Source organism: Phaseolus vulgaris, chromosome 9 (assembly GCF_051622355.1).
Source record: "Phaseolus vulgaris cultivar YP4 chromosome 9, ASM5162235v1, whole genome shotgun sequence".
Lineage (NCBI taxonomy): Eukaryota > Viridiplantae > Streptophyta > Magnoliopsida > Fabales > Fabaceae > Phaseolus > Phaseolus vulgaris.
This window is the reverse complement of record NC_143506.1, coordinates 16,649,798-16,662,671: the sequence shown is the minus strand read 5'-3', so window position 1 is coordinate 16,662,671 and position 12,874 is coordinate 16,649,798. Positions and strand designations below refer to the sequence as shown.

General features: G+C 31.9%; 2 protein-coding genes across 6 annotated transcripts; both read left to right on the top strand.

Annotated features, from left to right (window-relative positions):
• Nucleotides 1-359: 359 nt before the first annotated feature.
• Nucleotides 360-3,473, top strand: LOC137821301 (ER membrane protein complex subunit 7 homolog). The gene is made up of 7 exons (XM_068625819.2): nucleotides 360-614; nucleotides 701-744; nucleotides 1,568-1,676; nucleotides 1,864-1,927; nucleotides 2,055-2,171; nucleotides 2,277-2,385; nucleotides 3,065-3,473. The coding sequence occupies exons 1-7, from the start codon at nucleotides 523-525 to the stop codon at nucleotides 3,157-3,159; spliced, it is 630 nt and encodes a 209-aa protein (XP_068481920.1). The 5' UTR covers nucleotides 360-522; the 3' UTR covers nucleotides 3,160-3,473.
• A 2,868-nt stretch (nucleotides 3,474-6,341) lies between these two features.
• On the top strand, nucleotides 6,342-11,163 carry LOC137821322 (Cysteinyl-tRNA synthetase, class Ia family protein). Of its 5 annotated transcripts, none has more exons than XM_068625857.2 (9): nucleotides 6,342-6,829; nucleotides 6,922-6,985; nucleotides 7,805-7,966; nucleotides 8,196-8,366; nucleotides 8,516-8,797; nucleotides 8,961-9,086; nucleotides 9,267-9,470; nucleotides 9,965-10,066; nucleotides 10,724-11,163. In XM_068625857.2, exons 1-9 carry the CDS (start codon nucleotides 6,471-6,473, stop codon nucleotides 10,946-10,948), a joined length of 1,695 nt encoding a protein of 564 aa, XP_068481958.2. In that variant the 5' UTR covers nucleotides 6,342-6,470; the 3' UTR covers nucleotides 10,949-11,163. The 5 variants fall into 5 exon arrangements, with proteins under 5 accessions (XP_068481958.2, XP_068481960.1, XP_068481961.1 ...); XM_068625859.2 differs by having other exon boundaries at nucleotides 6,355-6,829; nucleotides 6,918-6,985; XM_068625860.2 differs by having other exon boundaries at nucleotides 6,389-6,829; nucleotides 7,776-7,966.
• The last annotated feature ends 1,711 nt before the right edge of the window (nucleotides 11,164-12,874 follow it).

The window sequence follows — 12,874 nt, the reverse complement described above, 5'->3', positions numbered from 1 at the left end:
AAGAGAATATAAAATTATTAAACTCTTGAAATAATGAGTAAATGCTAAATGTACATTTTTTACACTAGATGGTATCCCAATTTTTCAATAAATTTAAATGATGCCATTTATTTTTATAATAAGATGAAAGTATGAAACAATTAACTAGTGAAAAAAATTGAGTTTTTATTTATTTATTTAATTTGATCGTAGTAAAATATTCAATTAAGTTTTTAACTAATGTGACATTTTTCATTAGTTAAAATTATTATTATTATTTATTTGTTCAGATTTTTTTAGTTTTTTAATTGTTACATTTTTAAAATCGAGATATTTTAAAATAAAGAAATACTAAAAATAAAAATTTAATTACAAAATAATTTAGTGTTATTTTTCTTTTCTTGCCTGATCTGAAGTGATAGATCGCGAGAGAGTGCTTTGGTGCGGGTTGAACTTCGAAGTTAACAGTTGAAATAGGAAAAAAAAACAGTGTTTTGGTGTCTTTGAGAAAACAAAGGTTTAGATCACTTCTGAAATTCTGCCATGGCTTCCACCAGATCACTCATTCTTTTTCTATTAATTCAATTTTGCTTCTCACTTCTACCCTTCTCATTCGCCCAATCCCCTGCCACCGGGTATCAATTCCCTAATTCCTAAACCCTAATTTCGCTTTGTTTTCTGCTTTCTATTAACCCTTATTTTAACGAATCTATTTCTCCAGGTCCACCGAAGGTTACACTATTTATGGTCGAGTGAAGATCCCCAGTACGTTCTTGCTTGTACTTCGTTTTTTATTAACTATATAATTTAAATCCTGATTATTGCTTACTGTGTAGTTCGTTAAATTTTTTATGAACAAAAAAGTATTGAACTTCGATCTGTGAACGAAGCGTGTGGTTGCTTTGATGTCTAAGGCTAAGTTAACAGGCTAATGCACAATAGGATACTATAGGTTGTGCTGTGTCATCAAGATTAATTTTGAATAGTTGTTGGGAATGTAGTGGTACTTGGGTGATCACTCAGTTCATGCTGTTCACATGAATTTACCTGCATTATATTGCTCAAAAGTTATCTGGTTCAAAATTCTTACCTGGTTATTTCATTCTTCCGCCCTCTCCAACATTTTTTTCCTTGCACATAATGATTTTTTTTTTAAATAGAACTTGTGAATTCACAGATAAATACACCTCATTTTACTTGACAACAAATATTCTCTTGTTAGGATGTGATTTCATGTGGCAAGACTATGAAAAAACAAATTTGAATCAAGAATATGGGTGGGTTTAAAGCTTGTTGGTTGCTCTCGTCAGTTACTTAGATGAACTTTATCCGGGCAATTGAAATAGGAAGATGGAGTTCTGAACCGGTTACTGTGTGTTGTCATTGGATGGTGTTTAGTTTAGCCTGTATTTAGGGAAGCTGATGGTTTAGTTACCAGGCGGTTGAAAATTGAAATGGGAAAATTTGACAGTTTATTATCCTTTATGCATTCCTTCTATTTGTTGCGTATCTATCTTCTGACTTTGTATAGGTTTGCTATAGCCTACACGTTTTGTTGCATTGTTAAATTGGTAAATATTTATGACAGGTGTGGGAACAAAAGATTATATTCTTCCAGGAAAAATTTCAAACGTCAAAGTCATACTCAATGGTGGTCAAAGAGTTACTTTTCTGAGGCCTGATGGATATTTCTCATTGTATCCTTTTGATTTACAACATAATTCCCACTTCTGTTTAATTTGCATGATGAATGCTTTTGGGATATTAAACCCTATTTAATTTTATTTCTCCTCATTTTCTTGTTCTTGATTTTGTGAAGTTATTGTAGTTAATGCTGGCAACTCATGTTAAGACATGATCTAATTCCTTAACGTGTTCTTTAAGCCACAATGTTCCTGCAGGGACACATCTAATTGAAGTGGCTGCAATTGGCTATTTCTTTTCTCCGGTGAATACTCAACCTGATAATTACATCTCGATCCTTTTCCCCAAATATATATATATATATATATATATATATATATATATATTCAATGTATGATCATTTATTAAATTGTTGTGTTCATTAAAAAAAGGTACGAGTTGATGTTAGTGCTAGACACCATGGCAAAATTCAGGCAGCACTGACAGAGAATAGGAGGGGACTTAGTGAGTTTGTCTTAGAGCCATTAAAGGATGAACAATATTACGAGGTTGGTTTAGACTGCAAAGTTCCTGTTTGTGTTTCCCAGTTCCCCTTCCCGTTCCTTCAAATTATCATCTGAATGTTTGCATGATGTTATCTTGTCTTGCTACAGGTTAGGGAGCCATTCTCTATTATGTCCATTGTGAAAAGTCCAATGGGTCTGATGGTTGGATTTATGCTAATTGTTGTCTTCCTCATGCCCAAATTGATGGAGAACATGGGTATGCTTCTAAAAACTTATCTGCTTACTTTTTTCATTTTCCGAGTCTCTTTTTTGCATGTCTCTTTATGGATGTACTTGCTTTGTATGGGTGAAATGTTTGATTTCCTTCTGGAGAAGTTTGGGACTAATCCTATCTCAGCGGCTATTACTGTTGCTTGGCATCGTCAAAATATCAAAATCAAGTTGAAATATCTGAAGCTCCTTCTATCTTTCTCCCTGTCTTCATCCTTGAAGAAAAATTTTCTCCCCTGATTTTCTTGTATTACTGAGTCATAACTGAATACTTTGCAATGTTCCACCGGTATGCTATCTTACGTTAATACATCGTGTGCATATTAAAAAGTTTGAGCTATGAATTATGCTTCTCCCTTTTTGGGCTTCTACTAATTTTTTCTTGCATGGTTATCAAACTTAACGAGTTTATCAGAAAAAACTTTTTAACTAATCATTAACTTCCTGTCGGTCAAAATCCAGATTAAATGGGGAAAATTTTGAAAATCTTGAACTTCGAAAATCTTGTTCAACTTTACTTTTGATGTTGTGACTTGCTTTACTTGTTTCGTAGGCAATCTGCCGAATGGTAGTTTTTTCATGTTGTATGGACCTAAAAACCAGGATATTGTGCTACTTCTTGCATAAATTATGCTGATGGCCTCATTGTATTTCTGTGGAAACAGATCCAGAAGAAATGAGGCGTGCACAAGAAGAAATGAGAAATCAAGGAGTTCCATCGTTAGCAAGCTTGTTACCTGGTGCCGCAAGAAGTAACTAGGTGTACGAGTAATGGAAACTGGTGACCAAGTTGGTTGCCTCAAGCACAAGCTGAAGAAATATGACTTATTTTTCTCATAACAAATTGGTACTGAGAAATCTTTTGATTGTTTATGTTGTGGATTAGCTAAAATTTGAAATTTCTGATAGTGGTTTCTCAGGAGTAGGGTTCTACGTAACTCTTCCCTCTTTCTTGCCAATGTTGATAACCATTCAGTAATATTTAGCTATTTTGGTTTACTTGTAGAAGATCTGAATTTCCACTTTTGGTCGTTTTCTTGAAAAAAATTGATTTATAATCTGTTTTTTGCTGTATTGCTCTAGTTAATTTTCTTCTTCAATGTATGTTTTGCCTTCTTTTTTTGTCATTCCTTTGGCAATTTGATTTCGAAATATTGGATTTGATAGTCAGGAGGAGAATATGAACAATTGGGTCATGTTTTGTATACTCTCTAGAAATTTAGATTGATAATTGAAAGAGTAAGAGTGGGTTTAGGATGTATATAAAAATTAAATTATTTTAGTAATTATTCTTACACCAAAATAGTCATATCGTTTATAATTTATAGAAACTTTTTTTAATTCATCGAAACGTTTGTCAAGGATAAGCTATAATGGGGCTAACTGTTAGTGGTTTATACATTTAATTGTGATTGATAGTAATTGTATTAATCTTGTTGAGGTCTAAACTGATCATAAAAAATCTTGTGAAAACTAACTTGATGAAAAAATATTTTAAAAAATTAAAATGGAGATAAAATAGTTTAAAGTGTAGACAAGATTAAATAAATATTGTCAAAATTAATACAACATTACATTTACTAAATCATGAGTAAATTTTATCAATTTAATTAATTTGAAATTTCTCATAAATTGGATTGATTGTAAACTATTCAATTAAACTTGAATAATTGATATTTTATCTCCTAACTTTATTTCAATATTTATAAAATTCGGACACTTCTCTTAAATGGTGTGTCTGTCTTTGACACACGTTTCAGACACTGAGATCGTATGACACTTATCAGTGAAGTGTCTAATTCAAAAAATATTTGTTGAATTTCTGACAATTCTAGCACGGATCTAATACAATTTTATTGTATAAATTTTTATTATGATTATAAAAAGAAGGAACAAATCATTTTGAACCAGTCATGAAAAACATTTTTCTGTTAAAATAACTTAAACATACTTAGTGCATATAAATTTTTATTTTTAATTTATATAATTCATAATTATATAGTATATCATGTCCTACATTTTAGAAAATATATATCCGTATCCGTGTCGTATCAATATTCGTGTAAAGATCTAAAAAATAACCTTAGAGTAGAAGTGATATATTTTAAATGACACATTATTAAAATTAAAAGAACATATAAATAGAATATTCAGAGTTATTCAAGTTTCATTTTAAAAGAACCACCATCCCTCTAAAAGTTTCCCTTTTCCTTTCCTTTCCCTTCTCTTTAAGATTCTGACCTCCTTGTTGACGATCGAAGTACGCTATTAGACTCCTGGTAACGAAGACTACAAGACTGCAAGATTAGAATCTCTAATAAGAGTAAGTTCATTTTTATTCCTTTTCCCTTGCCTCTCCTTCTCTCTATGATTCTGACAATCGGAGTCTGCCAATTAGACTCCTAACAGTGAACTCTCAAAGATTGTCCGATCAAAATCTTAGATAGAGTAAGTTCTTTTTTACCCTTTTCTTTGAGTCAAATTTTGAACTTGATAGTGTTGTCTCTACATAGGCTTTGCATGTGACTCAATTAGTTTCAGGGTTAATCTTTGTTAACTCAGGGTCCTAGTTATATAGTTAGATTTTTCACAGGACTTTGTGGTGTAGGTTAATTACCTTTAAGTTTTTGGTAGATTTGGAGCTCTTAGTGAGCATTCAGGTAAGGGAAACTAGTTTTATTTTTTTCAATAAAACTATAGGTTAGAAGATTTGGATGTGCGGATGACGTGGTCACTAGTTCCAATTTTTGCTTGCAGGATTGTCTCTTTTAAGAGTAAAGTAAAATACTAACGGAAGTGGTTGATTTTGAATATTATATATATTCATTTTAAGGTGAATAAATTATTGAAAAGTGTTTGTGATTGAGAATTTAAAGTGTTTGAATGGTGATATAAATGAGTTGAATTGTTTTTGAATAGTTGTTGAATTACTTAAAATGTGATGTTTGATGAGAATTGGTTGTTTGATGTTAGATGATGAATGATTTAGAGAGCATATATTTGGAACTTAGTTATGTGTTTAAGTGAATTTTGAGATATATTTTGATTGTTTACAAAGTTTAAAATATGATGTGATTGGTGCATTGATGTGTTAAATGATGTATGTAATGAGGTGAAAGTGTAATCAAAACATAATATTTTCAGGAAAGAAAATACCATGTTAAGAATGTTATTAGGGTGTATTGATTTGTGAGTGTCCTAAGACTATCCTGACTCTACTGATATAATGGAATCACATAGATTTATTCAGTTGGTGAGAGTCGAAGGAGGTCCATTTGGCTGAATCTGAGGTTTGAAAGAACTGATCATCAGATCAAATGGATTTACCTTATCATATGAGATGATGAGACATTGAGATGATTATGTGCATGACTGTTTGGATTCATAGTGAGTAGTATAACATGTGTAGGTCTTTGGATGCTAATTTCAATACACGAGTCTTCCGAAAATAAAGTCAGGTGTTTGTGTATGTTAGTCAGTAGAAACATGAAATATGATAAGAGTAATGTGGATGATGAACGTGATAGACACTTGATGAAATTGTAATATTGATGATTTATGTTTGATATTTAAAGTTTTATTTTTGAACTTTTAAAAATAGCTAACTTATCCCGTGCTTTGTTTTGTATTTGTTTTCTTTAATTTGTGATGATCGTGTTAATTAACGTGTAATATATATATATATATATATATATTAATATATATATATTTTTTTTTTAATTTCAGATATTCTAAAAGTTACCAAGCATCCCTTAAGAGAAGAAAGAAACAGAAAACATAAAAATTAGAAAAATGGTATTTTTAATTATTTCTAAAGTATACAAATCATTAAATTTTTAAGCAATACTTTAAATAAATTTTTTATACTAAATCATGGTTAAAATAAGAAGAAATATCCAATAAACTTTAAAAAAAATTCCTTCTAAATTCTCTTTCCCTTCTAAGTTCATACCCTATGAATAAATCAATAAACGACAACCTTAAAGCATGAACTCGTCCGAGTGAACTCCGTAACTGCAAGCTGATTGTTGATAACAGATAACAGAGAGACGCCATAAGAGAAGCTGCAAAATGGGTACTGTCTCTCTTCTTAAGTGCTACAGACCCTTCTTCTCTACGCTTTTTCCTCGCTCCGCTCCATCCACACCCCACGCCGCCATCTTCAGGACGAAGAATCCGCAGTCCTTCTGCACCGGCTCATCTCCGCCGTTGACGGCGGTGAAGGAATGCGGCGAATCCGACGCCGAGGGTCTCACCCTGAAGAAATCCGCGCCGGAGGTGTGGCTGCACAACACCATGAGTAAAACGAAGCAACTCTTCAAACCCAACGTGGAATCCAAAGTGGGAATGTACGTATGCGGCGTCACCGCCTACGATCTCAGCCATATTGGACATGCACGCGTCTATATCAATTTCGACCTTCTTTACAGGTTTCTCTCTTCTCTTCGCACACGCTTAATTCAATCGTACTCTCCTTTTCTATTTGGTACTAATTGGTTTTCTCTGCTTGGCAATTAGGCAGATACTTTAAGCATTTGGGATTTGAAGTCTGTTATGTTCGCAATTTTACTGACGTTGATGACAAGGTCAGTGAGTGAGTGTCTATTTCCTGTTTTTGCACCTCCTTGCTACTTTCTCATTAAAAAGTCAATTTGTATGATTCTTTGTTATCTCATGTCTCATATCTTCATAATACAACAATTGGCGCCCTTGAGGCAATTTTATTCGTTATTTAGTAAGCATCTTTCAGCTTATTGCTTGGCTCTTGTTTTAATAGCTCAAAGTCTGTCCTTTGCTTTCATTAGGTCAAGGTGTTAAGCTTTTCGCTTGTTGAAAATATTAATAACTAGACAGCTAGAGAAGAGATGAAAATCTTCAAGATGATATGTTTGCAACTAAGCCTGAATTTGCTCTTAGTAGAGGATGGTAATGAGGTGGGTGGGGAATTTTTCATGGGTTTGAACTAGGTCTTGTTATGGTCAACTTCTTTTCATAATTACGTATAGGAAAAGTAAATAAGAAGGTAAATGAATTGGGTTTCTCTCAAAAGTTAAAATCAACTTACGTATCTTAGCTTTTGGAGAAGTTAAATGAGATAGCTTCTACAAAAGTTAACTACGTAGAAATGATTTTAACTCATCAGAGAATCTCAATTTATTTTACCTTTTTCATTTTCTTGTCATACAAGCACGTATACAGAAGTTTATCCAAACAAAACCTTTTACGTGACTCTTGGCCATTCACTTCTTAGTTGTTACCCTATAAATAGTAGTTCTGAATCATTTAGAGTTTAGACCTTAAGAACTTGTGGACAAGTTTTGAATTTTGATTATATCCATTTGTTAAGTTCCCACTGTTTTTTAATTGGTATTACAGGATCTTAGTCTGCACTTTTCAATATGTAGATAATTGCTAGAGCAAAAGAGTTAGAAGAAGATCCAATCAGTTTGAGCCGGCGCTATTGTGAAGAGTTCTGTCGAGACATGATAACTCTGAATTGTCTGCCTCCTTCTGTGGAACCAAAGGTCTCGGAGCACATGCCCCAAATCATTGATATGATTGAGAAGGTACTGATGCTCACCATTTACTGTGGGCATTAAAATGGACACTAGAAGATAGACAAATTTTGGACTGTTTATTCATATTCCATTTCTACACAAGCTTACTTAGATACATTATTGGTAGATGAAATGCTTCTCTTCATAGTTCATTATAAAACTCTATTTTTGTTTATCTTCTTAAGAAATACAATGTTGATTTGCTTCATTATTGATCAGTTAACATGCTTCTTGACAGATTCTTAATAATGGGTATGCCTACATTGTTGACGGGGATGTATACTTTCATGTAGAAAAATTTCCTGAATATGGGAAACTATCTAGTCGAGATCTAGAAGATAATCGTGCTGGTGAGAGGGTTGCAGTTGATACAAGGAAGAAAAATCCTGCTGATTTTGCTCTGTGGAAGGTATAATATATCAGTGACAATTGACAAATGAGGATAATATGTTCTGTCAAATATGTTGATATCCTATATATTACAAATCAATGATTATTAAATTCTTCAATCTTAATTTAGTTTGAAACTTATTGTGGATTTTCAATGCTATTTTGCAGTCTGCAAAGCCAGGGGAGCCATTTTGGGAAAGTCCCTGGGGCCCTGGAAGACCTGGGTGGCATATTGAATGCAGTGCCATGAGTGCAGTTTATCTTGGTTACTCTTTTGACATCCACGGTGGAGGAATTGATCTTGTGTTTCCTCACCATGAGAATGAAATTGCTCAGAGTTGTGCTGCATGTAAGAAAAGTGATATAAGCATATGGATGCACAATGGTTTTGTTACCATTGATTCTGTGAAGATGTCAAAATCTTTGGGAAATTTTTTCACAATACGTCAGGTGAATCATCCCTGATGGTTTAAACTTATCCTACTTATTAAGTCTATCGTCATTTTTATTAGACAAACTATTTAGTCTATGGTCAAGGACCTACAATTTCTATTTGTTGATTAGTTACCATTCAAAGGGTTACATTATGATGCCATAAACATTGTTTTATCAGGTTATAGACATTTACCATCCACTGGCTTTGAGATATTTTTTGATGAGTGCCCATTATCGATCTCCTGTTAATTACTCAAATATACAACTTGAAAGTGCTTCAGACCGTATCTTTTATATATATGAGGTATTACTTTCTTTAGGAATTATTTTATTTCTCCTTGCTATGTGTGCTTATCAATCTGTACAGTTTGCACACTTCATCTTCTATGCATTTTCCCCATGGGTATTCTTAAATAGGCTTGCTTCTTTATTATGTCAGCATGTATGTTGTGTGGACTATCTTGAATGTGTCGTGTGCTTGCAGACATTATACGAATGTGAAAGCTTCTTGAATCAGCACGATCAGACAATTAGAAAGGATTCCACCCCACCAGATACATTGAATATTATTGATAAGTTCCATGATGTTTTTCTGACCTCAATGTCGGATGATCTTCACACTCCAGTTGTATTGGCTGGAATGTCTGATCCCTTAAAGTCAATCAATGATTTGCTGCATACGCGTAAGGTATGACATTTTCTCGTTTATAGCCGAAGTTATTATGTAATTATAGTTTAGTATTGATTTTAAATGAGGTCAAGGTTTGGAAATGAATAACTTTAACATTAATTAATTCATCTTATTGTTGTTGTACAATTTTGGTTTTAGTTTAATGTCAGTCTATCGAACCTCTGGTTTTGGTCATACTTGTACTTGTATCTAGTAATCAATCGTGCTTCAAGCAAACCTATATTTCAAGTTGTTTACTTGCTAAGTGTTACATGATGCCAATAACTTAACCTTTGCAAAGGTTGAATAAAAGGATTTTGTGCAGATCTCTTCATGGTTTTCGATCTCTAGATGTGGTCTCTAATTAATTGTGTTGTTTCAGAGTTTCTGTGCCAGAAATGCATCTTCCAAATTTTATCTTGGGGATGATATTATTTAATGCTTGGCACATCAGCAAATAAAGTATATGGGTTAAATGCTGTTTATAACATTCCAAGTTCATAATCATGCAGGGGAAAAAACAAAAATTTCGAATAGAGTCACTTGCAGCTTTGGAGAAGAGCATCGGGGATGTCCTTACTGTTTTAGGACTAATGCCTGCAAGTTACTCTGAGGTATGAATACATTTAACCGATTGCTTTCTGTCTCTGTTTTCTAATTTTTTTTTTTTTGCATGCGAGGTATGACATCATACCCTCCCAACATTTTATTGGGAGTACAAATCACTAATTTATGTGTACTTAACGGAAATTCCATTGATTAGAAGTTTTGATTCCTTTATCGTTTATCTTTCTGGGGTCTAATTGTTATTTTTGAACTCTTTTAACAATCTTTTTTTACTGGTTATATTCTTTCTGATCTATACACTGAATCCTCTCATTTTTTCTTTCTAAATCTTTAATTCCCATTCAATTCCGGCATAGTGTTTAAGTGGAGGTTTTTTATGGGCATTCTTTTGTCTGCTTTATTGGCCATCGGATTCAGTATTGAGACTAATCCAACAGGCAATGATACTTCCACCCAGTCTGAAGCTGCTATAACAATGGACTGCTACAAAATTCTCCTTAATGACTCTGTATATTGTTATAAAACATTTATGTTTTATATGATACCTACAGTGAGCTTGCAAAAATCCAGTGGTAAATCTAATGGTGTGAAATATGAATAGGTTTGAGATGTTGTTTCTCTGGTATCTGTTTGCATAACATAATTCATATTATTCTGCCAAATGCTCAATATTTCTTGTTTCTAATCATTGTTGCATGCTGCAGGTTCTGCAGCAGCTTAAGGAAAAAGCTTTAAAGCGTGCAAACTTGACAGAAGAGAAAGTGTTGCAGAAAATTGAAGAACGGGCTGCTGCTAGAATAGAAAAGGAGTATGCTAAATCGGATGCAATTAGGAAGGATTTGGCTATTCTTGGTATTACTCTTATGGACAGTCCAAATGGCACAACTTGGAGGCCTACCATTCCTCTTCCACTTCAAGAGCTGCTCTAGTCGAGATACTTAGTTTCACTTCTTCATCCTATCCAAAGCAAAACCAAGAAATGTATATGGAAATTAATTGTAAGGGATGCCACTGCTGTATGAAGCTATCAACTGCTCACTATGATAAAGGGTACCCTTCTTAATTCATGGTGCCTTAAAAATATGGATCTGCTACTCAGTATGTTGTCTTGGTGACCAATATTGAATTAATTATTTTTTATTTATCGGGCTTTTAACCCTAGAATATTCTTCATTCATAGTTGCAACATTTTCATATTAGTATTGAAATAATTTATCGCAGTATCACTGGAGTAAGTACCCTTTTGGCTTCATATTGAGAAAGCCTTTTGTGGTGACAAGGAGTTTTCAGTTTTTTTTTTCATTCTTGATCTTTGTTTGTGCTAATAATGAAATGGATCCCTAGATCACAAGAAAACCGTTGTATAGAAGAAAGAAATATAGATAATGACTCATTTTTTTTGTTTAATTAAAGAGAACAAAAAAAAGTCGTCTTTGGAAAATGAAAGCTTTAAAAAATATATATCTTCCATTCAAATTTTTATTTTCTCTCCATTCTAGAGTGTATTTTGGTGCCAGTGAGAAGTGAAATACTAGTCATCTTAAATAACACTACAAAACAGAATCGATGAAATACTTGTCTTAATTTTTGTGGGACAATCAGGTTTAGGGTAACTCATATTTTTCGTGAAGGGAATGCGTGTGCTGATAAGTTGGCTAATTTAAGATTTATTCATAGAGAATAATTTCATTGGTATAATAGACTCCCAACTAGTCTGTTCTTAGAATTCTTTATGAATAGGTATAATCTACTTATGTATCGTTTGTGTTAATATATGGATTTTGGTCTAGTCCCCCCATATTTTTGTATTTTCTTTTTTTTTTCTTTTTTTTAATAATATTTTTTTTTTCATATGATGGCAGATGATTGTTGTTACTTGAAGTGTCAGCTTAGGTGAGATGTCAAGCTGCATAGTGATGCCTAACACGAAAACTTTATAAAAAAAAATAACACTACAAAAAAATTATTAACTAAAAATTAATTTTACATATCAAAATAATTAATTATTACTTGATTAAATTAGAGACTATTTTTTTAAATTAAAAAAATTATTGATATTTAAAGTAATTTCTATTATTAATAACATAAATTAAAATGGCATTTAAATTGGTATTTAATTAATTTAATCAATAATTATCAAAATTTTATTTATTTATTATTTTATATTCTAAATTAGTCTTTATTACTTCGTGGATCAATTTAGATTCTAAGATATTAGTAGCTAAAACTTAAGTAACTAATTTATAAATCATTTTATAAATTTTTATTATTAATAGAAATCACTTTAGATATGAATAATTTTTAAGTCTTTAAATTAATATCTAATCTAGTTAATATAGTGATTAATTTATTATATATATATATATATATATATATATTTTGACTAATTATTTTTATTTCTAAATTTGATTATTATTTAATGATTATTTTGTAATGTAAGGTCATTTTTTAATTAGAATTTAGCACAATTATTTTTTTAAATATAATTGTTAAAAAATGTATATTTAAAAACAATTTATTAAAAAACGAATATAGAATAATTAATTTTTGCTTAAATGGTAAAATGAACTTTGTTTTCAGAAAGGAACTTACTTTTTTTGGTGTAAATATAATTGTTTAAAAACTTTCAAAATAAATAAAATGTTACGCACGCATTGAATTTGACTCAAAGACCTGTATTTGTTATACAACATTTATTATGTTGTCTATCGAACACAACTACATCAAAAAGAGATTAGTCATCTCATATGACTAGGTAAATCTCTATGATGTGCTAGACCAATTTTTTTCACATCGCAAACTAAATCATAAGAACTCTCATTGACTCCATCACATGATAATATTTCTCTTTGTGA

Coding starts and splice junctions, on each gene's coding strand:
- LOC137821301 (XM_068625819.2), top strand. CDS start 523: ATGGCTTCCACCAGATCACTCATTCTTTTTCTATTAATTCAATTTTGC. Junction 2,172..2,276: donor AGGATGAACAATATTACGAG/GTTGGTTTAGAC, acceptor GTCTTGCTACAG/GTTAGGGAGCCATTCTCTAT. Junction 2,386..3,064: donor CAAATTGATGGAGAACATGG/GTATGCTTCTAA, acceptor CTGTGGAAACAG/ATCCAGAAGAAATGAGGCGT.
- LOC137821322 (XM_068625857.2), top strand. CDS start 6,471: ATGGGTACTGTCTCTCTTCTTAAGTGCTACAGACCCTTCTTCTCTACG. Junction 6,986..7,804: donor TTACTGACGTTGATGACAAG/GTCAGTGAGTGA, acceptor TTCAATATGTAG/ATAATTGCTAGAGCAAAAGA. Junction 9,087..9,266: donor GTATCTTTTATATATATGAG/GTATTACTTTCT, acceptor GTGTGCTTGCAG/ACATTATACGAATGTGAAAG.